Source organism: Equus caballus, chromosome 10 (assembly GCF_041296265.1).
Source record: "Equus caballus isolate H_3958 breed thoroughbred chromosome 10, TB-T2T, whole genome shotgun sequence".
Classification (NCBI taxonomy): Eukaryota; Metazoa; Chordata; class Mammalia; order Perissodactyla; family Equidae; genus Equus; species Equus caballus.
In genome coordinates, this window is record NC_091693.1 from 19,533,458 (window position 1) to 19,561,317 (window position 27,860).

A 27,860-nucleotide genomic window follows, 5' to 3' on the forward strand; every position below is an offset into this window, starting at 1 on the left:
TTTTTAACCAAAACAAGCAAAACAAGTTAAGCTTTATTGATATTAAGTATGTAGAATGACAGTACTTCACATGTAAATTTTCTACATATGTTGGGGATATTTTCTCAAATTGTCGTCACTGATAGGGGAGTGTGATAAAGAATGTTTAGCGATCTCCCAGGTAAACAAAAGGTGTGAAGGGCAGGCGAAGACTTGGGAAGTGATTGGGAACCAGAGTGAGTGGTGATGGGAGCTGGCACTGATCCCCACGGTCAGGACCTTTGGGGGTTGGGAGGTAGGGAAGAGTTTTTGCCCGGGAAATCACTAGGGGGTGTGCCTTCTAGAAGGCACCTCCACTCCCTAAGCTGCCTTAACTCCGTGTGACATTTGAAGAGGCTGGGTAGTGTTAACTATTCCCGTAGACAACCTAATAAGCTCCAAGTTCTCCAAGACTCCTTGGTCCCTAGCCCACGGAAACCATGTGACCCACCTCCCAGGGCCCAAGTGGCTGAGAGACTCTGCCGGAAGTAAGAACGAAGCATAATAGCCAGCTGGAGAGGACCTCCACACCGGTGCTGTTCCAGCATGCTAGCCTCTTGGTAGCAGGAGTGAGATGACAGTCGTGGGACACATTGGTCACCAATTACCAAGTTAGATTTAGGGATTAACACACCTTCTGGATTGAGTGATACTGACGGTTGCAAAGTTACCCCACAGTTTGGCTCAACTCCAGGACAAGGAGGGATCTAGAAACTCCGTATCTGTGTCCCGAAGGCAGAGAGAGATTGGGGTCACCACGCTGGATACTCAGTTCACCAGAGGTTGGCGATTTGGTGGATGTGTGTGTGGGAGGAGGCTGACATCTGAGCTGCTCACGAAAAGAACGCTATGCCCACAGCCTGTGCTTGGGGTCCCAGTGGACCGATTTATTGGCCCACAGAATTGTTGCTCCAGATCCATTCTGAGAGGACAGTCCTCGAGAAGTTAGCCAGCCCACTGATCCAGGTTGGTTGGGAAGTGGGGGGTTGGAGAGAACACTGTCTATCTCCATGACAACTAGGGAGGTTGGGTCCTAGAAAGTGCTGTGATGCCCATCACCGTTATGCCAAAATGGTGCCCCCACTTCACAGGAAGAAAGGGGGCACTGGGTCCAACCCTGTGAGCAGTTCAGTTGATTTCTTCTGAGGTCTCCAATCCCAGAGAAGAGTGGTCCACTTAGCAGAACTGATACTATTCCAGGAGAGGGAAGAGCTCCCGAGTTGTCCATTTCCTTCCAAGGCCAAATAAGTGATGTCACCGGTTGCTAGGAAAGTTGTCCACGTGCCCCTCCCCCTCCTTTCTGGTAGAACCAGTTATTCCTGTAGCAAAATGGGCACTAATGTGGACAGTTATGGGGTGGATTTGCTGCCTTGGAAAAAGGGGTGGTGTCAGCAGTTACTGAACAGATTTCTTGTGATTTTCTTTGGTCTCCCCGTGCTTGTCACTGTTGTCTATTTCTGTTGAGATTGGGCTCACCTGCCTCGAAGGGACTAGGCTGGCACTCCTTATGGACAACATGGAAGTCAGGGAGGAAATGCGAGGCAGGCTGAGCCAGGAAGAGTCCTGACTGGTCACACTGGAGGGCAGGTTGGACTGACGTAAGGGGACCACGTCCGGCCCCTTGTCCAAGGTCAGGCTGAACGCTTTCAATGAGCTCTCGCTGTTTCCCTCCTGCATCTTGAAGTTGGACTTCACCAAGCGGTGCTTAGGCCATGCGAAGTGCTTGATGGGGGCCAAGGGCATCTTTTTGGACAGTGGCTTTTCAAAGCGTTCAGAGGCAATGTGGTCCTGGAGGTGCCACCACTGGTAAAGTGGGTGGACTGGGATTGGCAGAAGCGTGAGGATGCTGAGGAAGGTGACCCAGCCCAGGGTGTTCTGTGGGTAGGGCTGTTTTACCTCCTGGGTCTGGGGGCAGAGAGAGCCGGGGGCAGGCGGGGAGGAAGAGGCAATGGTGGCAGGGTTTCAGTTCATGTGCTCCTGGGGATTGGATTCCCCAGGGGCTGAGAAGCTGGCTAAAGGGTCCCTGGGGACAGTAGGAGCCCAGACCTAGGATCCTGTGGGGGGAGATCTGATAAGGGGTCCCCAGAGTGAGAGTGGCAGGCCAGGGTGGGGGAACCTCACCACGCTGCTGTTCCAGGCAATGTAGTAGGGGGGTACCCTCTGGTAGAGCTGGATGAGGCAGATGATGAGGAGGGCCAGCAGCCCGGGCAGGGTCATGTAGCACAACAGGAAAGTGAAGAAGGACCACAGAAAGTGGCCCAGCTCACTCGATATTTCTTCCCTGAACCTGGGGTGGAGGCGATGGGCAGGGACGTCTGGAAAGGAGCTCTCCTCCAGCCACCAGGGCCTGGAGCGCTTGGGAGGGTTGGCTCACCAGCCCTCTGGTTCTCTCATAGGTGTTCAATGCTTTGGGCCTGCCGAGGGCTGCCAGGTCCTCCCTGAGGCTGGGTACTGCCTCTTTTCTCCGCTTGGGAATCCCCTGATCCAGGGGGGCGCACCCCTCCAGCCCTCTGCCTTCAGATTAGCTCATGTGGCCAATGGTGGGGGAACCTGAGTCCCCTGGGTCCTGACTGCTCCTTCCATCAGGACCACCTGGCTGCCCTCTGATCACTCCCACCTGCACTGTCGTGCTCTGAGCTGGACCTCCCTGCTGTGGGACGGACAGAGGGGGCAGATCACCCCCCAACTCTTCTCAGAGACCTCGGATGGGGTTCCTGGCTGGGCAGACCCCGGGGCTTGGACATCACCTTTTAGCTCCATAGATCCAGGCCAGGGCCACATTCTGGAAGGCCACAATGGTGATGAGGGTCAGCGGGACCAGGCGGTCATCAAACAAGGACATTATGTAGCTGCCGGGGCGACTGGTGAAGACGAAGCTGCCCAGGAAACCTCCCAAGCAGACGACTGCTAAGGCAGAGGCAGGTTTGGCCACACTGAGGTGTATGTGTAGGGCTGGGTCAGGGGTCGAACGAGCCCTGGAGATTGGGGGTGACCTGGGGACTGGGGGCAGCAGGGCAGGGTTTTCACTGGGGTGAGAATCCGTGGTACCTGAGAGCAGCTGGGGATAATTCCTGAAGATGGAGTTCTGGAAGGGAACAACAATGCCTTCCAGGATTCTTATCAAGGTGCTCAGCTCTGTGACGGCAAGCGTCAGGAAGAAGAGGATGGCCCAGAGGGAAGAGGCAGGGAATAACGAGACGACTTGGGAGAAGGCTGCGAATGCCAGGCCAGGGCCCTCCATGAACTGTGGGGGAGAAGGCTCAGAGGCAGTGGCGGGTCTGGAGCGGGGGGAGTGGTGCCGTGATGGAGTAGCGGTGGCAGAGGAAAGAGGCACAGAGCGGGGGGTGGGTGGCGGAGGGCCGAGCGTTTCCCTTTCTCGGTTTTGTTAGGCGTGTGAGCGCCAGCTCCTGGGGCCTCAGTTTCCTCCTCTGACAAATAGGGATCCAAAAGTTGAAGTGAGAATTGAAGTAGATAACTTAGCAAAGGCCCTGGCACATACGAGATGGTGATGGAGACGTGACGATCACTGTTACTTCCTTCAGAAGATGCTGAGGTGGCCCACAGGCTCCTGGGAAATACATTTCCCAGTGTCCTCTGGGGCCTGTGGGAAGCACCCTCCTGCCCGCACAAACACACCTTTTCCTTCTGCGCTTTGATGCTGCAGGACGGGGAGAAGCGGATGACCTGGTCCTGGAGGTGTCGAGGGAGGTTGCTGATCCAGTCTAAGTAATCCAGGGGGGGCTGAAGCAGGATGTTTTCTGGGGGCTTAGCATCCTGAGGCAGCACCCCGTCGTCTATCAGCTTCATCAGCTTTGAGACGCCCCTGAAGGGGAAGCAGAGGAATGGAAAGGGGATGGAGAAAATAACATGAAACATGAGCATTTCTTTGCGGAAAAATATGTTGTTTTGTGTGTATCATCATTTACGTGTCATGGTGCTATAAAGAGTTTCGTTATTTTTTCCCCTCAATTTTTTGGCCATATCTCCATGTTGCTGAACGTAGAATGAGTTTCTTGTTTCTGACTACTGCACTGGACTGTGTAATCCATATTTACGATCCATGTTTTATATGTGATTCCCCAAACAACGAGGCCGCCTCCCATGATCACAAACGTCGCCACGATGACCACCCGTTGGCGGGGCTGTGTGAGACTTTCTCTGGGGTATATACTTGGGAATGTGGTCACTGGGCCATACATACCAGGCTTACTTAATTTAAATGCTGCCCAACACTCAGCTCTCTTCTATTCTCCTGGTTAGAAAGCTTCTCTGACAATCTACAGCTCCACGTTTCCTTATCTAGCCTTGCGACTCAAAGCGGGCTCTGTGGAGCCGCAGCGCCACCTGGGAACTTGTTAGAAACGCAGAATCCTGAGCCTCCCCAGGAGATTCCTAAGGCCCATTATGGTTTGTGAAGCTCTATTTGACAAAGGACAGGGGGCTCCGGTGGCAGTTCTTCTAGGACCACCCTGTCCAATATGATAGCCATTAGACACGCAGGGCTAAGCAAAAATTACTTACAATTATATAAAATTAAAAGTTCGGTTCCTCAGTCTCATTTGCCATATTTGGTCACATTCGCCACCTTTCAAGTGCTCAACAGCCACACGTGGCTGGTGGCTACCGTATTGGACAGTGCAGGTGTAGAGGGTTTCCGTCAAAAAGAGCTATTTGTGACACTATCTATTGGGCAGCACTGCCCTAGGATACAGTGGCTCTCAGTCTAGGCTGCTCATTGGAATCACCTGGGAGCCTTTTTAAAAAAAAACAAAAAACAACCGTTTTTATTGAGCTATAATTTACAGACACTAAAAAGCACAGATATTAAATGTACACTTCAATGAGTTTTGACAAATGACCCATGCAACCAACACCACAATCAAGACACACAATATTTCCACCACTCCAGAGAGCTCCTTTGGGCTTCTTCCCAGGCTATTCCCTCCACTCCAGAGGCAACTACTGACTTCCTTCACTACATATTCGTTTTGTGTTCTTGGATTTCCTATAAATAGATTCATACAATGTGTAGTCTTTTGTGTCTGGCTTGTTGCATTCAATAAGATGTCTGAAATTCATCCATGTTGTTGCACATGTCCATAGTTCATTCCTTTTTAATGACGAATAGTATTCTGTTGGTTGAATGAATTTACTAAGATTTATCTGTTCACTTTTTTTTTTTTTTTTTTTTTCTGAGGAAGATTGGCCCTGAGCTAACATCTGTGCCAATCCTCCTCCACCAGCATGGCTGGTGAGTGGAGCAGGTCTGCACTCGGGATCCAAACTCGAGACCCCAGGACACTGAAGCTGAGTGCATGGAACTTTAACCACTCAGCCATGGGGCTGGGCCCCTGTTCACTTCTTTTTGTTTTGTTTTGTTTGTGTTTTTGGGGGTTTTTTTTTAAGGAAGATTAGCCCTGAGCTAACATCTGCCACCAATCCTCCTCTTTTCGCTGAGGAAGACTGGCTCTGAGCTAACATCCATGCCCATCTTCCTCTACTTTATACGTGGGACACCTGCCACAGTATGGCTTGATGGGCAGTGCGTAGGTCTGCACCGGGGATCCCAACCGGCAAACCCTGGGTCGCCGAAGCAGAACATGCGAACTTGACTGCTGCACCACTGGGCCAGCCCCCTGTCGTTCACTTCTTGACGAACATTTGAGTTGTGTACAGTTTGGGTCATTATGAATAATGCTGAAGCCAAAATGTCTATAGATGGGATGAATGTTCATTTCTATATGTCTTTTTGTGGCGTGATTTTCATTTCCCTGGGGTAAGTAGGAGGGGAGGGATAATGAGTTACATGGGAAGTGTATATTTATAAGAACCGCTAAACAGTTTCCAAAAACGGTCATATCATTTTACACTCCCACCAACAATGCATGAAACTTCCAGTTGCTTTACACGCTCACAAACACTTTACAGTTTGTCTTTTTAATTTTAATGATTCTGGTGGGTATTAAAGTGGGATCTCATTACGGTTTTACTTTGAATTTCCGATGATTTTCAACACCAATGATATCGAACCCTTTTTATATAAGCTTACTGGCCATTTGCATATGTCCTTTTGAGGGCAAGACTTGCCCATTTTCTAATTGTTTGGTTTTGTCTTGAGTTGTGGGAGTTCTTAAAATATTCTGGATAAAAGTGATTTATCATATACATACATACGTGTGTGTGTGTGTGTGTTAGTTATTTTCTCTCGGTCTGTGGCTTTCCTATTCATTTTCGGAGTGGTGCCTTTTGCTGACCAGAAGTTTTAAATTTTGATGAATCCGTCTTGGCACCTTTTCTTTTATGGTTCTTGCTTTTTGTATCCTAGTTAAAAAAAAATCTTTGTTAAGCCCAAGGTCATAAAGATATTCTAAGTTTTCTTCTAGAAGCTTCATAGTTTTAGTTTTTACATTTAGATCTTTGGTTCATCTTGAATTAACTTTGGAGTTTGGTGTGTGGTAGTGAGCAAAGTTTATTCTTGTCCAGGTGGTTATCCAGCTCTTCCAGCACTGTGTATTGAAAAGACTTCCCTTTACCACGGGATTGCTTTGGCATCGTCAGTGAAAATCAGCTGATCACACATGTGTGTTGGTTTATTTTATTTTGTTCTGTTGATCTGTTGGTCTGTCCTTAAGCCAATGTAACACTGTCTTGATTACTGTAATTTTATAGTAAGTCTTGAAATCCAGTAGTATGAGTCTCCCACTTGTTCTCTCAAGATTGTTCTGACTATCCTAGGGCTTTCGCATTTCCATATGCATATTTTAGAATCAGCTCATCGATTCTATGGTAAAGTTTGCTGGGTTGCGAATTGCCGTTGTGCTGGAGCTATCGATCAGTTTGAAGAAAACTGATATCTGAACACCAATGACTCTTCAAATCCATGAACGTAACATAGCTCCTCATTTGTTTAGGTCTTTAATTTCCCTTAGCAATGCCTTGTAGTCTTCACTATGGAGATCTTGCACATCTTTTATGAAATTTAGCCATACTATTTGATGAGTTTTGACGCTATGGTAAGTGGGTTTGTTTTTTAAATTCCATTTAACTATTATTTGTTGTTAGCTTGTAGAAATATGATTATTTTTGTATGTTGACTTTTCTTGTATGACTTTCCTAAACGCACAGGAATCCTAAATGTTGATTCCTTTGGGTTTCCTAAGTACGGGCTTATGCCGTTTATGAATAAAGAGAGTTTTACTTCTTTCTATCCAGTCTCTGTGCTTTTTATGTTTTCTTCTTGCCTTTTCTTCACTGGTTGGGAACTTCACTATGATGTTGAACAGAGATGATGGAAAGGTATCCTTGCCTCGTTTTCAATATTAGGGGAAAGTGTTCAACATTCCACCGTTAGGAATAATGGTAGCTGTGTTTTCGTTGTTGTTGTTGATATTCTTTACACAATGGTTCTCAGCTAATGGTGATTCCCTCCAGCCTCCCTCCTCAGGGACATTTTTGGTCGTCGCAGTTGAAGTGGGGGGTTGACACTGGCATCTAGTGGGTTGAGGCTGGGGATGCCGCTCAACATTCTACAACGCACCAGACAGCCCACCCGCCAACAAGGAATTATCTGGCACAAAATTCCGATAGTGTCGAAATAGAGAAACTCTGCCTTAGCTGATGGAGTAAGTTCTGTTCTACTTCTAGTTTCTTTGTTTTGTTTTTTTTTCACGAATAGGTGTTGAATTCTGTCAAATCCTTCTTCTTCTTAATCTGTTAATGTAGTGGATTACACTAGATGGTTAATTTCTGGGATAAACTCTCTCACTCATAATGTGTATTATTTGTTTTATATAATATGGACTAAATTTGCTAAGACTTTGTTAAGAATTTTTTCATCTGTGTTGATGAAGGGTGTTGTTCTGTAATTTTCTTTTCTTATAATGTCCTTTAGGTGTCTTGGTATCAGGGTTATGCTGGCCTCAAAAAGAGAGGTGGGAAGTGTTTCAGCTTCCTTTCTTACCTGAAAGATTTTGTGTTGGGTTGGTATTATATCCTCCTTGAATGTTAGATAGACTTCACCAGTGAAGTCATATAGGTCTAGGATTTTCTTTGTGAGAAGGTTTTAAACTATAAATGTAAATTTTAAGCCCAGAAATGGGGGCCATTTAGATTTCTATTTCTTCTTCTGTCAATCTCGATAATTGGTGCCTTTCAAGGAGTTTGTCCATTTCCTTTAAGTTACTGAATTTATCAGTATAAATTTGATCGTAACATTTCTTTATTATCCATTTACTGTCTACAGGATCCATAATGATGCTCCCTTTTTTTATTCCTAATATTTTAAGTCTGTATTTTCTTTCTTTCTTTTCTATCAGTTGCTGAGAGGGAATTGTGGAAATCTCCAACAATGATTATGGATTTATCTGTTTTTTTTCTTTAGTTCCTAAAATTTTTTATTTTGAAACTCTGTTATGGGTGCATAAACATTTATATAATTCGGTCTTCCTGCTGAATTGACCCTTCTATCATTATGAAATGCTCTTCTTAATCTCCAGTATTACTTTTCTTGACTTTGTTTGATATTCATATAGCCACACTGGCTTTCTTATGATTATGTGTTTGCATGGTATGTTTTTCCATTCTCTTACTCTAAACCTAACTGTGTCTTCATACAGGAGATCTCTTGTAAACAGGATATATTTGAGTTTCTCATTATCTAGTCTGACCATCACTGCCTTTTAAGTGGGGTGATTAATGTAATTATCGATATGGTTTGGTTTACGTCGACCTTCTTGCTATTTGTTTCTCTTTGTCTCCTCTACTCCTTTGTCCTCCTTTTCTGCCTCTTTTTTGGTACTTATCAGATAATTTTTTGCTTTCATTTTATCTTCTTATTGCCTTTTGAGTTGTGCCTCTTATTATTTTGTTTTTTGATGATTACTCTAGAGCTGTGCTGTCTAATACGGTGGCCACGAACAAGATGTGGCTATGAGTACTTGAAACAGGGTGAACATGACTGAGGAATTGAATTTTAAATTTTATTTAATTTTAATTAATTTAAATTTTAAAAGATAGGTTATTCGGTTATTGGAAAACTTTTAAGTATGTTCGGAACAATAGGGTTTCTGAAAGTACTTTTTCAACTGTATGCTTTTATGAAATCTAAATACAAACCCTTCAGTCAAGAATTTTCTTAAAAAACAAAAGGGCTGGCCCGGCGGTGCAGCGGTTAAGTGCGCACGTTCCGTTTTGGTGGCCTGGGGTTCGCCAGTTTGGATCCCGGGTGCGGACATGGCACCACTTGGCAAGCCACGCTGTGGCAGGCGTCCCACGTGTAAACTATGAGAAGATGGGCATGGATGTTAGCTCAGGGCCAGTCTTCCTCAGCAAAAAGAGGAGGACTGGCAGTAGTTAGCTCAGGACTAATCTTCCTCAAAAAAAAAAAAAGGGAATTTTCTTTAGTGTTCTCTTGGTATAGATTTTCTGGTGATGAATTCTCTCAACTTTATCTGACAATGTCTTCATTTCACTTTCATTGTTTAAGGATACCTTTAATGAATATAGAACTCTAGGCTGAGATCCTTTCAGCATTCTAAAATATTTAATTCTATTGTCTTCTAATTTCTCGTTCCTAACAAGAAGTTAGCTATCGTTCTTATCGTTGTTCCACTGTATGCAATGAACTTTTTAATTTTTTGATTTCTTTAAACATTTTCTACTTCTATGTGGCTTCCAGAAAATTGACCACAATGTGCCAAGGTGTGATCTTCTTTGCGTTTATCCTGCTCAGGATTTTCTAAGCTTTTGAGATCTGTGGGCTGATGTTTTTAATAAAATCTGGAAAAAACCTGCCCATTACTTAAAAAATTTTTTGCCCCAATTCTCTCTCCAATTATATGTATATTAGTCTTACAGGTCACTAATGTTCTTTTTCAGTTTTCCTCATTTTTTTTTTCTGTCTGTTCTTCACTTTGTGTAACTTCTATTTAGCTGTCTTCAAGTGCACTGACCCTTTCTTCTGCTGCTTCCAAGCCATATTAAATACATCCAGTGAAACTTTCATTTCATTTACTTCTTAAGTTCTAGAACTTCTACTGGGTTCTTTTTTAGACTTTTCTTATCTTTCCTAAAATATCTCCATTATCTTCACATACTTCATTCCTCTTTTCTATTCAATTTCTTAACATATTTATAACGGTTGTTTTAAAGATTTTATTTTTTCTTTTTTATCCCCAAAGCTCCCTGGTACATAGTTGTATATTTTTAGTTGTGGGTCCTTCTAGTTGTGGCATGTGGGATGCCACCTCAGCGTGGCTCGATGAGCGGTGCCGTGTCTGGCCTGGGATCTGAACTGGTGAAACGCTGGGCCACCGAAGTGGAGCCTGTGAACTTAAGCACTTGGCCACAAGGCCAGCCCCAACATAACGGTCGTTTTAAAGTACTTGTTTGTTAATTCTAATGTCTAGATGATCTTTGGGTCTTCTTTTTTCTCTTGGCTATGGGTTACATTTTCCTGATTTTTGGAATGTTTTGAGATTTTTAATTTTATGCTGGACATCTTATATAGAAGAACAAAGGATAAAAGTATATTATTTGTTTTATTTTGTTTAGTCTCAATAAATGTAAGCCTTCTAGGCAACTAGGATGAGGGCTAATAATTTATATTTTTCTAAGAGTTGAGTTGAACTGGGGCTGGGTGACAGTTTTAGTTAAGTTTTTCTCTGCCTTCATATGGGATTAAGGAAAGCTCACTTTGCCCTTGAGCCACGTCCCCAACTTTCTGCACCACCCCCCCCCCCCCCAGCAGGGACTAATTCCTTTGATGTTGTCATAATTTGAGTTGGAATGGTTAGATCGTAGCTTTTGATGTTTTTGGTTTATCTTTGTGTTCACCTCTGGCGGGGCCATAAATCTGAACCCCATAAGACTGTACACATTCCCTCTGCTTGCTGGCCCTGACTCCACGGCAGCTTCTGCCACTTCCTCAACGCAATTCGTGGGAATAGAGTGAAGGAAATTGTTAGGCCAAGCAATTGATTTGTGTTTTGGGGTCTCTTTGAGATTCCAATATCTCTTGGCAGCCCAAACTGTAGTTAAATCCTTGGGTGGTCTCTTCTTGTCTATGCAAAGTCTCTCCACCTATGACAGGCCTGCTTCTCCACCCACCTGCACCCAGATTGGGCGCTCACCCCCAGATAGACAGGCACTCGGGACTCTCTCCTCACTTACGATGGGCTCATTGCTCTCTAGGATTTAGTTCATTACAGCTTCTTTGTGTCCACTGCTCTTCAATAACTTTATAGGAAAGTAAGATTTTTATTTTATCCATTTGAAAAATTGCTGCTACCATGAGAGCACGGACTTTTGGATCCTTCAACATCCCAACTGAAAGAAGAATTCTGCCTTAGAGCTTTTAAAAATCCCAGTGCATGAATGCACCCCAGATCAAGTAAATCAGCATCTCTGGGGGTGAGACTCAGACATAAACATTTTTCTAAGGCTGCAAATGATTCCAATATGAAGCCCAGGCCAATAACCACTGATTGTGGCTCAGAACGCTCTAACAGCCTTCTTTATGAGTTAAATAACTGATTTTGAAATCTTCTTTACACCTTTTGCAATTTATGCAAATCTTTGGACAGTCATGTCTCTGAGACTATTATCTATAAAGTGGTGGATGTTAGAATATTTCCTTTTTGGCTATTTTCTCTGAGAACAAATGTGATATTATTGTTATTATTATTGTTGTTGTTGTTGTTGTTGTTGGAGAGGTTTGAGTTTGAAGGTCCATGAGGCTGGGGGGTTGCTAAGGTAGAGGGAGGGGGATCTCTTCTTGGACCTGCAAGGCTCTGATTACTCACTTCTCAACACAGGCGTGGCCACTGGTGGCGGCCCAGAATCCCAGCACTATAAAGATGATGGATGTGGCCAGCAATGAGGTCACCAGGTTGACCAGGGCCATCAAGGAGGCCACCTGGGCATAGTTGCTGCCTCCAGTCTTGCAGGAGGACAAGTTGATGATGGTGCCCATGCCCAGGCCCAGGGAATAGAGCACATGGCTTCCTGCCTGACGCCACAGGTCCAGCGAGGCCCAGGCAGAGAGCTGTGGATAGGGGTAGGTGAGAGAGTTGGAGAGTGGGCTTAGATGGTGGAACCACCAGTGAGCTGGCAGAAGGGCAGGCTGGGTGGAGAGCAGAGGAATGAGAGGAAGGCTGGGGGCAGAAGGAAAGATGTAGGGGAAGGAGACTCAGGGAAGGCCTGGGGAGGTGAGGGAGGGAGAAGGGTTGGAGTCCCCGGCCTCACCTCTATGGTCACCATACGTCTGAGGCTGGCAATGGCACCTTCCAGAAAAAGACTTCGGATGAAGAGGCAGAGGAGGATGTAGAGGAGGAATACCGAGAAAATCAGCATCTGGTCAGGTGCGTCATGACAAAAACCAGAAGTCAGGAGAAGTGGGGAGGAGGGGAAGACAGAGGCAAGCATCAGCAGGGGACTGCAGGTCAGCGGGAGTAGAGAGATGGAGGTGAGCAGTGTTAAGGTGGCCCAGAGGTAACAAGAGGGGGCTATGGGAGGACTATTCTAGGGAGGCGACAATGTTGTTTGGGAAAAAAAATCCACCCATTAATTGCTCAGGAGTAAGGGGTGAGGCCCCAAGTAAAGATGGCTTTTAAGTGGTGGTGCAGTTGGACACTGCTAATTCATGGGTCTTGGTTTTATGGCCTCTGTGTGAGCTTAGGGACAGAAAGTACCAAGGGGAGAGGAGCCAGTGAGGCTGAAGGCTGCATGGAACTTCATAGGTGAAGGGGGAGAGAAAGAAACTGAGAAGAGACTTTAGGAGAAAGGAACACGGTTAATAGGAATTTTAACGTTTTTCTGCTCTGGGATGGGTGAGGGAAGCCCCCCGGCCCCCACCCCAGTGCGCTCTCCTAAGCCTTTAGTAAAGTCTGCTTTTGTGTGAGTGGTTTATTCTGGAGGCCGTGAAGAGATGGTGAGTTGAGTTTCAGGGATGCGTGGGGTGAAAGTTAATGGCTTGCATAGACGCAGGTGAAGTTAACAAAAAGGATCTACACACTGAAATAAATTTTCCATGTAAGGAGATTATCCAGGTGCCAAGGGGATGGATTGGAAGTATGGATTGGGATAAAATTCTCTAAATGGGAGACTCTGGAAAGGAATCAGTGCCAATTGGCTCCTTTAGGGGTTAACAGGCACTGTCAAACTGCGGGAAGGTGGTGGATGCAAGGCTCAGGGGGTGAGGCTATGGTCTCATCTCAAAGGCTGCCTGTAGGTCTCCACACGCAGTGACACAGGGATGAGGGATGGTGAAGAGGGAGTTGGGTCCATACAAGGCATTCCTTCATGTCATGGATGAGAGAAGAGCAGTTCCTTGGGAGAACAGTGGTTGACACAGCTGCCTGGGGAAAGGACACCTCCCTGAGGATCCCTGATGGAGATGCTGGGTGGCCACATCTGAGCTTGTCCTCTGGGTGGGTGGAGGGTCATGGGGCTTGGAGAAGAGAGTTGGAGGGTGCCGGGGCAAAGAGCCTGAGGATCTTTGGATTTGCAAAGGTGAAGTGGCAGCGGGATCAGTGGTCAGGGGTGGCTTACCGGTATTGATACCTTTAGCCCCGTAATCATGATTAAGAAGAGGAGGAACCAGGCTGCGAAGATGCCCAGGGTGAGGTGCAGGACGAGGGCCTTGACCCCTTCCTCAATGTGGCCTGAGGCACTCAGGGTGGTGTGGTACCAGAAGTACTGGTGGGACACAGTCCGAAGGCAAGAGAGGTCTGGAGGGACCCAGGTGCTTAGGCACCACCTCACCTGGTGCCTGCCCCTGCTCTTCATTTCCTCCCCTTTGGCTCTCACTCCTTGGTGCCCCTGCCTCCCTTGGCCCTGCTGGCCCTCTCTCTCCCTCTCCTCACCGGTGACATTGATGTTCTTCACTAGTGGGCACTCGTTCCAGGGCAGAGGGTGATCAAAGGAGTGGCTCAGGTAGGAGAGGCTCCAGACAATGATGACACTGTTATACAAGCTCACCAAGATGCACACCTAGGGGTGGATACAGTGGGCCTGACGGGCAGGATGGGCGGAGACAGGGGACCTGGAGACCACACGGGGTGAGCTGGAATGCCTCTTGGCTGGGCCCCTCATTCACCATTATGCTAGCGTAGCCTATGCCGCCCAGCCAGGGGACGAGCTGCTTCCAGATCCGGACGTTGTCCACACGAAGCCATTGCTCCATGATCATCTCAATGTACAAGAGGGGAATTCCAAACAAGAGGAGCATGAAGAAGTACACCAGGATAAAGCTGCCTGAAGAAGGGAGCCAGGAGCTGTGCTCAGGCAGCTAGGAGTCCTGGCCCCCCTCCTCTTTATCATTTAGGAGTCTGGGTACCCTCCCCTGAGTTCTCTCCTTCCCCAGGATGCAAGAGTCTAGGTTCCCAGCCTTCAAACTTCTTCCTTAAAACTCAGGATCCAGGTCCCTGGCCTTACCTCCTCCATTCCGATGACACAGGTAAGGGAAACGCCATATGCTGTCTAATCCGATGGAGAAGGCAATCTGGATCATGGTGATCTCGGTTCTTTTAGTCTGAGTGAAGCAGTTTTGTGTCTTGGTGGCCAGAATCTCCCTGGTCAGGCGCCTCAACGATTGGGACACGTAAATTCGGGGTTCTTTGGGGACCTCTTCGTCTGCTATTTCTTCAAACGACTCCATGACTTTCTTCTTACAGGCCCACTAACTTCTGAAGGAATCTTGGGGTCACCAAGAATAGGAGACTTTAAGGGACATGTCTCAGATGCCAGACTGCAAAATTCCATGACAACTAGGGCTTTAGAACAACGGAGGCCAGAGTTTAAATCTTGGCGCTTCTCCTCACTAATTACTTACTTTGGGCAAGTAACTTCATCCCTCGGAGACTCAGTTTTTTTCTTACATCTATCTTACAGGCATAAATGAATTTAAAAATATTTACTAACTGTTATAGCATGAGCACTGGCCAATCAGAATACATGCCAGCTATAAACACCACAGTATCAGCATAACATCAGCCCTTCCTGAAAGGACTAAAAATGATCTACTGGATACTGAGGGGCCGGCCTGGTGGCGTCATGGTTAGGTTCACAAACTTCGCTTTGGCGGCCCAGGGTTCACAGGTTTGGATCCCAGGCGCGGACCTACACATGGCTCATCAAGCCATGCTGAGGTGGCATCATACACACAAGATAGAGGAAGACTGGCACAGATGTTAGCTCAGCAACGATCATCCTCAAGCAAAAAGAGGAAGATTGGCAACAGATGTTAGCTCAGGGCCAATCTTCTTCCACACACAAAAAGATATACTGGATGATATTGAATGCACGTGGATGGGAAGAATGAACATAGTTAAAATGTCCATACTACTGGGGCTGGCCCCGTGGCCGAGTGGTTAAGTTCGCGCGCTCCGCTGCAGGCGACCCAGTGTTTCGTTGGTTCGAATCCTGGGGCGCGGACATGGCACTGCTCATCAAAACCACGCTGAGGCAGCGTCCCACATACCACAACTAGAAGGACCCACAACAAAGAATATACAACTATGTACTGGGGGCTTTGGGGAGAAAAAATAAAATAAAATAAAATCTTAAAAAAAAAAAATGTCCATACTACTTAAAGCTATTGACAGATTCAATGCAATCATAATCAGAATCCCAATGACATTCTTCACAGAAAGAGAACAAAGAATCTTAAAATTCATATGGGGTAACAAAAGACCCTGAATAGCCAAAGCAATCCTGAAAAACAAGAACAAAGCTCGTGGTATCGCCATCCCAGACTTCAAAATATACCACAAAGCTATAGTAATCAAAACAGCATGGTACTGGTACAAAAACAGGCACACAGATCAACAGAACAGAATTGAAAGCCCAGAAATAAAACCACACATCTACGGAGAGCTAATCTTCCACAAAGGAACCAAGAACATCCAATGGAGAAAGGAAACCCTCTTCAATAAATAGTGCTGGGAAAACTAGACAGCCACATGCAAAAGAATGAAACTTGACCATTATCTTTCTCCATACACAGAAATAGACTCAAAATGGACCAAAGACTTGAAGGTAAGACCTGAAACCATAAAACTGGAAGAAAACTTAGGCAGTACACTCGTTGATATCAGCCTTAAAAGGATCTTTTCGAATACCATGTCTCCTTGGACAAGGAAACAAAAGAAAAAATAAACAAAGACTAAAGAGCTTCTGGAAGGCAAAGGAAACCAAGATAAAAACGAAAAAACAACCCACCAACTGGGAGGAAATATTTGCAAATCATGTATCCAACAAAGGGTTAATCTCCATAAAATATAAAGAACTCATACAACTGAACTACAAAAAAAACAAATAACCCAATCAAAAAATGGGCACAGGATATGAACAGACATTTTTCCAAAGAAGATATACAGATGGCCAATAGGCACATGAAAAGACGCTCAACATCACTAATCATCAGGGAAATGCAGATCAAAACTACACTTAGATATCATCTTACACCCATTAGAATGGCAATAATCACTGACAAAAAATAACAAATGTTGGAGAGGTTGTGGAGAAAAGGGGACCCTCATACACTGCTGGCAGGAATGCAAACTGGTACAGCCACTATGGAAAACAGTATGGAGATTTCTCAAAAAAGTAAAAATAGAACTACCATATGACCCAGCCATCCCACTACTGGGTATTTATCCAAAGAACTTGAAGTCAACAATTCAAACAGACTTATACATCCCTATGTTCACTGCAGCATTATTCACAATAGCTAACACGTGGAAGCAACCCAAGTGCCCAATGACTGGTAAGTGGATAAAGGAGATGTGGTATATATATTCAATAGACTACTACTCAGCCATAAGAAGACAAAATCGTTCCATTTGCAACCACATGGATGGACCTTGAGCATATTATGTTAAGTGAAATAAGCCAGACAGAGAAAGACAAACACTGCATGATTTCACTTATTTGTGGAACATAAACTTATGGACAAAGAGAGCAGTGTAGTGGTTACCAGGGGGAAGTGGGTTGGGGGGTGGGCCAAAGGGGTGCAGGGGCACACTTATATGGTGTCTGACAAATAATGTACAACCGAAATTTCACAATGTTACAAACTATTATGACCACAATAAAAAAACAAATTAAAAAAAAAGTTATACTGGTTATTGAGCGCCAAGGACACACCAAACTTTATTCAAGCCACCCAGGTTTCTTTTCTTTCTCCTTCTGGTCTGCTTGGAACTGCTAATGCACATAGACTTCTAGACCAGTGGTTCCCAAACCTGCTGTCTATTACAATCACTGGAAGGGCTCTCAAAACATAAAGACTCTCGCCTTCTATTTTCCTAGCTTCCCTCTTCCACATTCTGATTCAGCAGATCTAAGGTGGGACATAGAGCTTGGTAGAATTAAAAAGTTTCCTTGGGGTTCTAGCCTTGGAAAGGCAGCATGAGAGCGCTAGGGACTCGTTCCCTACTCAAACAAGCACACTTTGTGAAAATTATAAAGAAAACATTTAAGGTCTCTGGAAATTGTCCTAAAGGCATATAGCAAGTTAAGAAACATTTATTTAAGAAAATCTACTAAAAGTCAATAAGAAGAGTGAGTCTGTGACATTTGAACTACAGCCTGCTCCCTCCCTCCCCATCCCTAGCCCAGTGTTATGGAAACTCCACGCCAGGTGGATTCATCCAAGAACACAGGGTTCCCTCTCTTCCAAGATCCCACTCAAAGGCTACAGTATCTTCCCAGGAGGGGCATGCCACCTGCATTTCTCATTCCTCTCCAGCTACAGGCTGCAGCTCACCAGTAAAGTGGAGGTTACATGCTAGGAGAGGTCGGTAAGGTGGAGGTTACATGCTAGGAGAGGTTAGTAAGGTGGAGGTTACATGCTAGGAGAGGTCGGTAAGGTGGAGGTTACATGCTAGGAGAGGTCGGCAAGGTGGAGGATACATGCTAGGAGAGGTCGGTAAGGTGGAGGTTACATGCTAGGTGAGGCAAGTCAATAAGACCAGAGGCTAATGTCCCATCCAGCACCCTGCTCCTAAAGCTCTCAGGGAGAAGCAGACCACTGTCCCCATCCAGCTCTGGAGATTTTGCCCAGGGAGAGAGGCAGGACTTAAGAACAAACAGCTCTTCCCAAAAGAACTGACTTTATTTGGAAGAGAGCGTGAGGAAGCTTAAGCCTACGGGTACACTAAAAAATAGTGGAGACTTTGGCGGTAAGCAACTAAGAGAAAGCTGGTAACTTCATGAGAGACATAAGATAAGCTGTAAGCCAGCTCATACACCAGAGAGAAGCAGGGAAACAGCAGCTGAGAAGACCCCTCCCAGGGTCAGAACAAACCTCAAACACTGAATTCAAAAACTACTCCTGTAAAGGAGCCCAAATTTAATTGTATCAGACTGTGGAGCAATTTATGCTTCAGAGCATTGTCAAAAACAATAGAGCAATCAGCTGGACGTTAGAGGATCCTAGAATCTGGGTGTGATCAGGGAAAAAGAAAAAGAGAGGGGCTGGCCCCGTGGCCGAGTGGTTAAGTTCTCGCGCTCCACTGCAGGCGGCCCAGTGTTTCGTTGGTTCGAATCCTGGGCGTGGACATGGCACTGCTCATCAAACCACGCTGAGGCAGTGTCCCACATGCCACAACTAGAATGACCCACAACGAAGAATATACAACTATGTACTGGGGGGCTTTGGGGAGAAAAAGGCAAAAAATAAAAAAAAAATCTTAAAAAAAGAAAAAGAGAGCTCTTCTAAAGCAACTGTCATCCCACGGTGACGGTGCATGCTCAAGGTTGTGACCTTTGAGGATTATACACCATGACCAACTGGGATTTATCCCAGCATGCAAAGTTGGTTTAACATCTGACAATCAATTAATGCAATACATCACACATCAATTGAATAAAGGACAAAACCTATGTGATCATCTCAGTAGACACAGAAAGCCCATGTGACAAAATCCAACAGCCCTTAATGATAAAAACACTCAGACTAGACACAGAAGGAAATTTTCTTAACCTGATAAAGGGCATCTACAAAAATCTACTGGTAAAGTAACACTTAATGGTGAAAGACTGAGTTCCTTTCCTCTAAGATCAGGAAAAAGACATGAGTATCTTCTCTCACCACTTCTATTCAATATTGTACTGGAGGTTCTAGCCAAGGAAATTAGGCAAGAAAATGAAATAAAAGACATCAAGATTGGAAAGGAAGAAGTAAAACTATTTCTATTTCTGTACCGTATAATCTTGTATGGAGAAAATTCTAAGGCATCCGCTAAAAAATTATTAGAACTCACAAGTAAGTTCAGCAAAGTTGGAGAATACAAGATCAATATAGAAAAATAGGTTGTATTTCTATACATTTGCAATAAACAATCTAAAAATTAAACTAGGAAAGCAATTCCATATATGATAGCATCAAAGAGAATAAAATAGCTAATAATAAATTTAACAAAAGGACAAAACTTATACTCTGAAAACTACAAAACGTGTTGAAAAAAATTAAAGAAGATATAAATAAATAGAAAGAAACCCAAACTCATGGATCAGAAGACTTAACATTGTTAAGATGGCAATACTTTCCCAAACTGATCTACGGAATCAGCATACTGCATATCAGAGTCATAGCTGGCCTCATTGAAGAAAATGACAAGCCGATGAGAAAATTCATATGGAAATTCAAGGGGCCCAGAATGGCTAAAACAATCATGAGAAAGAAGAACAATATTGGAGGACTCATACTTCCCAGTTTCAAAACTTACTGCAATGTTACAGTAATCAAAGCAGTGTGGCACTGGCACAAGGAAACATGTATAGACCAACAGGATAAAACAGAATAGGGAGCTCAGAGATATACCTTCTCACATATAGTCGGTTGATTTTCAACAAGCATGCCAAGGTTATTCAATGGGGGAAAGAACAGCCTCTTCAACAAATGGCATGGAAAAACTGGATACCCACATGCAAAATAATGAAGTTAGACCTTTTCCTTACACCGTATACAAAAACTAACTCAAAATAGATCAAAGACCTAAATTTAAGAGTGAAAACTATAAACCTCTTCGAAGAAAAAATAGGGGCAAATCTTCATGACCTTGGATTTGGCAAGGGTTTCTTAAATATGACACCAAAATATGTCCTCTTGTGCATCAAAGGATACTATCAAGAGAGTGAGGGGCTGGCCCTGTGGCCAAGTGGTTAAGTTCACGACCTCTGCTTCGGTGGCCCAGGGTTTCGCCAGTTTGGATCCTGGGCGCGGACATGGCACGGCTCATTAGGCCATGTTGAGGGAGCGTCCCACATGCCACAACTGGAAGGACCCACAACTAGAAATATACAACTATGTACCGGAGGCTTTGGGGAGAAAAAGGAAAAAAATGAAATCTTTAAAAGACAGTAAAAAAAATAACCATAGAATGGGAGCAAAATATTTACGAGTCATATATCTGATGAGTCTAGTATACAGATTATATATAGAACTCCTACAATTGAACACCAAAAACCAAACAACCCAATTAAAAAATGGGCAAAGGACTTAAACAGACATTTCTTCCAGGAAGATACACAAAAGGCCAACAAGCACATGAAAAGATGCTCAACATATCTAAGCGTTAGGGAAATGCAAATCAAAACCACATGAGATACCATTCTATACCCACTAGGATGGCTATAATAAAAAAATGGAAAACAACAGGAATTGGTGAGGATGTGGAGAAATTTGAACCATTATGCATTGAGGGTGGGAATGTACAATGGTGCAGCCACTGTGGAAAACTGCCCAGAAGTTCTTCAAGAAGTTAAACATAGAATTATCATATGATCCAGCAGTTCCACTTCTGGGTATATACTCAAAAGAATTGGAAGCATAGTTAAAAAAAGAAAGAAAGAAAGAAGGACTGAAGGAAGGAGGGAAGGAAGGAAGAAAAGAAAAAGAAAGAAAGCAGGGACTCAAACTGAAACTTGTACACCAGTATCACAGCAGCACTATTCACAATGGCCAAAAGATGGAAACAACCCAAGTGTCCAAGAACAGATGAATGGACGAACAAACTGTGGTATATCCATACACTATAATATTATTTATCCATAAAAGGGAATGAAATTCTGATATGTGCTATAACATGAGTGAGCTTTTTTGTTTTTCCTGAGGAAGATTTGCCCTGACCTAACATCTGTATCAATCTTCCTCTATTTTTCTGTATGTAGGTTGCCACCACAGCATGGCTGCTGATGAGTGGTGTAAGTCCACACCCAGGAACTGAACCCAGGCCACTGAAGCAGAGTGTGCTGAACTGAACCACTAGGCCATGGGGCCAGCCCCATGAGTAAGCTTTGAAAACGTCATGTTTAATGAAATAAGCCGGACACAAAAGGACAGATGTTGTATGATTCTACTCATATAAAGTATCTATAATAGGCAAATTCATTGAGACAGAAAGTAGATTAGAGGTTACCAGTGGGGCTGGAGGGAGGGAGAAATGGGGAATTAGGCAAATATAAGAGGCTATTGACTGGTTGGAGCAGTTGCACAGCATTGTGACTGTACTAAATGCCGCTGATTTTTTTTCACTTTAAAATGCTTAATTTTATGTTATGTGAATTTCACCTTAAATAAAATAATAATAAAAAAGGAAGGTGAAATCATAATGTTATTAGACAGACAAAAGTTGGGAGGATTCGTCTTCAGCAGACCTGCACTACAAAAAATATTAAAGGAAAATATTTTAGCTGAAGGAAAATTATCCTAGATGCAAGCACAGAGATGCAAGAAGGAATAAAAGACACCTGCAAGGGTGAATATGTAGAGAAATATGAGAAACTATTGACTTCTTAATAGCAATAATAATAGCAATGTATTGTGGGCTTTATGATACGTAGAAGGAAAATATTTAGAACAATGGCAAAAAATGGTAGGGAGAGGGTAACTTCCTTAATTCACAGCCTCCCTAAACCTATAGCTAACACTACACTCAAGGGTGAAGTAGGAACACTTTTCTCCTGAGGTTGAGAACAAGACAAGGAGGTTTGTTATCACCACTTCTATTCATATTGTACCAAACTTACAGGAGAAGAAATAGAAACTCTGAATTGTCTCATAACTTTTAAATAAATTGCTTCTGTAATTATTAAGATTCCTCCAAAGAAAACCTCAGGGCTGGATGACTTCACTTGTGAATTGTACTAAACATTTGAAAAATAAATACTACTAATCTTGCATAAGATCTTCCAGAATAGAAGAAGTGGCGGGACCAGCATAACCTTAATACCAAAATCTGTCAAAGGAATTATGAAAATCACATGGCAATGTCATTCATGGACATTAATGCAAACTCCCAAACCAGATACTAGCAAATCAAATCCACCAATATATATATAAAAAAATTACATCACAACCGAGCTGAATTTATTCTAGTAATTCACAGGAGTTTAAAAGTAAAAAATCAATCAATGATAACATAATAAAGGATAAAAATCATATGATCATCTCAATATTTGAGGAAATATTTGATAAAACCCAATAACCATTCATTAAAAAAAACCCTCAACTCTTAGGAAACTAGGATTAGAAAGAAACATCCTTATTTTCATAGACATTATTTACAAAAAAGCTTACAGCAAACATCACACATAATGATGTTTGAAGTTGTTCATGTTGAAGGCTTTTCCTTGGAGCTCAGGAATAAGACAAGGATGCCCACTAGCATCTCTTCTAGTCAAACTGAATTTAAAGTCTGAGTAGATTAATAGCATTAATGGCCCCAAGTCTTCAATTTTTCCTGTCTCCACCCCCTTTGCAATGTGAGTCTGCAGTTCCTCTCACTAAGGAGGCAATAAATCTACTATCCTACTCGAATCTGGGCTGGTGTGCCAATAGAGAGCCTAGGCTTCAAAAGGCCTTCCTTGTTACTGGTTGCTCTCTTATACTTCTGCTATCACCATGAGGACACGTTTAGGCTAATCTCTTGGGAAGTGAGACCTGTCAATCAGAGCTGAAGCACTCCTGTGGTCCCAGCTCAGGCGAGCCTAGATCAGTCAATAGCCAGTCAATTCCTTTACAGATTGCTGAGCCCAGCCCAAAGACTCATGAGGTACAAGATTAAATTCTTGTTGTTTTACATCACTGAATTTTGAGGTGGTTTGTTAGTCAGCATTTTGGTGGCAACAGATAATTGATACAAGGCTCTAGAAAGTGCAATAAGATTTTTAAAAGTTTGGAAAAGAAGTAACACTGTTGTTATTTGCAGATATGATTGTGCATGTAAAAAATAAAAAAGAATCTATAGATACTTTATTAGGATTAATAAGTGAGTTTAGCAAGGTTGCTGGGTACTGGGTTAATGGAATACAATTAACAGCATTTTTACATACCAGCAAGAAATAAATAGGTAATGAAAAAAATTAAAGGTAACATTTATAATAACATGGAGATATTTCAAGTGCTTAGGAATAAATTTAACAAAAGAAAGACAAGACCTCTATACCAAAACTTATAAATAATTATTAAGAGAAGGAAAAGTTTCAAATAAATGGAGAAATAGTACATGTCAACCAGAGAATGGTGGAAATAACAGTATTAAGTAATTAGGATGCAAAAATATATATTTATATGGAAAAAATAAAACTTGATAATTATCCCCCATCATACAAAAGTTAAATCATGAGGATTACAGATTTAAACATGAAAGGCAAATTCATAAAGCTTCTAAAGAAGTTATCTTTGGAGAATATCTTCATGATCTGGAGGTTAAGAACGATTTCTTAAACAAGACTTAGAAAACAGTAACCATAGGGAAATAAGAGATAAATCTGCGTTCATTAGAATTCAGAACATCTGTTCATTAAGAGACACCATTAAAAGAGTCAAAAGCCACAGAGTAGAAGAAAGTTGCCAAACACGTAGCTAATAGAGGGCTTTTATCTGGAATCTATAAAAAGCTCCTACAAATCGATAAGAAAATATAAATAACCTAATAGAAACATAGTCAAGGAACTTGAAGAGATCTTTCACCAAAGTGGTTCTCCAAATGGCCAGTGAATGTATGAAAAAATGCTCAGGTTATTTAATCAGCAGGGAAACGGAAATTAAAAGCACTATGAGGTACCACCACACACCAGTCAGACGGGCTAGAACGAAAAGACTGAGAACGCCAAATATTGGCAAGAATGAGGAGCCGCGGGAAATCATACACTGCTGGTGGGAATGGAAACTGACAAAGTTATTTTGAAAGATGAGTCGGCCATTATCTGTTAAGATTGAAGATATACACATCCTGTGAACAGCAATTTCACTCCTAGGTATAAGTGCAACAAAAACGTGTGTACACATGCACAGGAATTTCCTTAATAGCATTGTTTGCAACAACCCCAAAAGGAAACAACCTAGAAATCCATCACAGTAGCAAGGATAGAGAGGGATATGGTCGCTACAAAGGAATACTACACAGTAAAGAAAAGACATGAACTACAGCTACACTTAATGACATGGACAAGTCTCAAAAACTTCACACTGAGTGAAAGAAGCTATGTCCTGAAGAATACATGTCCTATGGCTCTGTTTATATAAAAGTCCAAAAGAAACAGGCAAAAGTAACGTAAGTGTTCAGGTGTGCATACTGAGGTGGTAAAACCATAAATAAAAGCAAAGAAGTGATGATCGTGAGGGTCAGGAGAGTGACTCCTTGGGGGGCAGGAGGCCTCGGTGGTTGGAAGAGGCTCACGGGAGTGTTTCTAGCATGTAGGCGATGTTCTCCTTTTTTGACCAGGATGGTGGGAGTATTTGCTTTATAACAAATCATTGAGTGGAACATTTCAGTTTTGTACACTTTTTGGAATATGTATTATATTTTATAATAAAAAAGAGGTATATATGTATAAAAGAACATAACGGAGTCCAAAACACACTGCTAGGTGAAAAGTCACAGAATATCAAATGTATGATACCATTTATGAGAAAAAGATCCACATAAAGAAAACCACACATTTCTAAGCGTTCATAAATACGCATGTAAATGCGTAGAAAACTCCTTTCTGGCTGCTCTTTCTCACACTAACGCCCTCCCTAATGTCCCTTCCCATCCTTCCTCATTCAGATAAATTCAACGCATCACTGGTGTCTCCTCTCAGATCTAACTTCCTCCAGAAAGCCGACCCTGATCACCTGGGCTGCTTCCCTGCTGCAGGGCCTGACATGTAGCTGGAAGTCTCCAGAGATCTGTTGAGGTTTTAAGAACCTCATGTGAAAGGAAACGTCCTTTCACATGCCCAGTGCAGTGGCCCCCATAGGCTCCATCCGGGGGCAGTCCTGATTAAAATGCTTCCACAAACTGTTGAAATCTGGAAATGCTGCTATTTGTCTATTCAGATTGCATCTCCCTGACTTTCTGTGTCACTAGGACAGCCCCTGTTGGGTAACCAGTGTCCAAATCTGGTTTGGGAAATGTGGCTTGTCCCGTTCCACCCCCTGCCCCATTCAAGAGCCCAGTGCCCAGACTCCAGCCCGATGGGCAGTCCCCCTGCCCTGCAAACACCTCCTCTGTGGGCAGTGCTGGCACCAGCATCGGCTTCTGTACCACAGCTGCACACCAGCCAGGTGGATTTGACCTGGCGACTTGAGAAGATGGCTGAGGGAGGATGTGATTTGCAAAGTGGGGGCATTGGCTTCCTCTTGGTTTTAGTTTAACTAGGTGCAAAGCCTACACAATCATTTTTTTATTTTTTCTGCTTTATCTCCCCAACCACCGCCCCACCCCCTGTACACAGTTGTATATCTTAGTTGCAGGTCCTTCTAGTTGTGGGATGTGGGACGCCGCCTCAGTGTGGCCTGACGAGCAGTGCCATGTCCTCGCCCAGGATCCGAACCCTGGGCTGCCTCAGCGGAGCACATGAACTTAACCACTAGGCCATGGAGCTGGCCCCCACACAATCTTAAAAGATACCATGATTTAAAATGTTCTCTCCTTTAAGGTTTTGGAAAGCGGCACAGCCAATCTTATAAATTGTATGATATGATATCATATGTATATGTGAATATTTCATACATGTGTATATCTTACAAATCAGATATTATTATTAATATATATTATTTATTGGACATATATATAGAATATAAACACGTTAATATATTCCATGAACATAAGTGTCTTTCTTACAAATTGGATATTGTTATAGAATATGTATTATACATGGGATAATATGGTTAAAGGTAACATATAGCATACAAATATATATTGATATATTCTCTATGAACATATGTGTGTGCATTTCTTACAAACTGGAGATAGCTTGGAGATTACACATATATATTTCCATTATATCATAAGTATTTTCCTCTGTAATAAAGCATTCTTTGAAAATATGATTTTTATGGCTACTTAATATTCCAGAGTTATTATATAAACCTGATCAAGTCTATCGTCTGCTTAAGTCTCCCCGAGGGGCCTCATGGCCCTGTTTAGTTCAGCACCCAGGGTCCTTCCTCAAAGGTCCCCTGCGTCCTGTTCCTGTTCCCACCTCCCACCCTGCCTCCAGCTGCAGCCACCCCCCTGTCACCCTTTCAAGGCTTCGTACCTGCAATTCACTCTGCTGCCGATGCTCCCTCTGCCTTCAGCCTCGGCCTGGGATAATCGTCTCTGTCACCAGTCCGGCCGACCTGGATCTGTGCGCTGGGTCTTCCTCGGCCTCTGTGACCCCTGCTCCGTCTACTCTCCGCCAGGGTCTCGGAGAAACAAAGGAGCGACAACCTGTTTGAAGGCCAGCTAAGAAACCGTTTGATCCGGCCGGGAGGGTCCCCGGAGTCCACCTCGGAGCGAGTCAGGGCAGGACGCACCTACCGCATCCCAGCCCCACCGGCCTCAGCCCCGGGCACCTGCGGGGATATGTCGGTGTCTCCAGGGCGGACCCATCCGCGACCTGAGTGGAGAGAGAGAGAGAAGCGGGGAGGAGAGCGAGGAGGGCTGGGGGTGAGGAGGGGGTGGGATGGGTCACCGAACCCTTGCTCCGCTCGCTGGCCTCTACCACCCCGCCCCTTCGCGCCCCGGGTCCGCCCCTCCCCTCCCAGGCTCAGGGCATCCTCGACCCCCTAGTTCCTGGGATGAAAGGGAGATGGCAAGGGAGGCTGGGAGGTTTGGGCCCAGAGACGGAGGGGTGGTGGCTGGGGGAACAGACGCCTGGCTCCCCGGGAGGTCAGGAGCTGGGGCCAGGACTCCTGCATCTCTCTTTACCCGCCACTGACGCGCGAGTCTGGAGAAGACCGGTCGCTTCTGAGGGCTCTTGCGGGGGGTGGGGGGCTGTCTGGGCGCGCGACCAGGACCTGACGGGCTGCGGGAGCCACTGCCGTTGGGGCCAGAGGCGATTTTAGTATTTCGCGGCAGCCGGAAGGCGATTTAGGCAATTCACCCTGGAGATGCTTACATCTGAAGTGCCCCCTACAGACCCCCAGCACAGACCCTGCCCCTGCCTCTGTTGATTCACTCGTCTGGGCTCCAGATCTTCAGGTCGTAGACCACTGCCACGGTCTTGGCCCCATGGTACCCAGAGCTCTGAAAGCTGACGATCTGTGTGCTTCGCTGTGAAGCACAGCTCAGGTCTTCCCGTTCCTTCCCACTGCATCTTCCCTGACTCCTTGGAGCATCTTCTCTCCTAGTTTATTCTTTGAGGGAGGATTCTTGGGGTCAGCAGTTGGCAGGCAGGTTTGGCCCTGCGGTGGGTGGAGGGAGGTCACCGGTTGCCAGGCAGATTTAGTCTGGCTAGTAGACTTAGTGGTGAACATACTTTGTGGATTGTGGAAGGGGAGAGCCAACATAAGAACCTAGGCGGCTTGTTTCAGAGTTCACCTCTTCACCGCTGTGCTATAAAGACTCAACGTAGCATAAAGC

General features: G+C 44.3%; 1 protein-coding gene across 28 annotated transcripts; it reads right to left on the bottom strand.

Annotated features, from left to right (window-relative positions):
- On the bottom strand, positions 1-27,683 carry LOC102149641 (orphan sodium- and chloride-dependent neurotransmitter transporter NTT5-like). 28 transcript variants are annotated; one of them, XM_070224698.1, is made up of 15 exons: positions 27,151-27,221; positions 26,813-26,895; positions 26,554-26,726; positions 14,452-14,712; positions 14,114-14,271; positions 13,881-14,007; positions 13,567-13,745; positions 12,262-12,369; positions 11,820-12,061; positions 3,655-3,841; positions 3,067-3,103; positions 2,766-2,922; positions 2,140-2,305; positions 1,495-1,923; positions 1-1,249 (listed from the first exon to the last, which is right to left on the bottom strand). In XM_070224698.1, the coding sequence occupies exons 4-15, from the start codon at positions 14,672-14,674 to the stop codon at positions 1,052-1,054; spliced, it is 2,211 nt and encodes a 736-aa protein (XP_070080799.1). In that variant the 5' UTR covers positions 14,675-14,712; positions 26,554-26,726; positions 26,813-26,895; positions 27,151-27,221; the 3' UTR covers positions 1-1,051. The 28 variants fall into 28 exon arrangements, 27 of the variants coding, with proteins under 27 accessions (XP_070080799.1, XP_070080798.1, XP_070080811.1 ...); XM_070224697.1 differs by having other exon boundaries at positions 2,766-2,925; positions 27,151-27,214; XR_011422447.1 differs by having other exon boundaries at positions 877-1,249; positions 1,495-1,838; positions 2,135-2,305; ... (2 more) ...; positions 26,554-26,701; positions 26,813-27,214.
- Between the last annotated feature and the right edge of the window lie 177 nt (positions 27,684-27,860).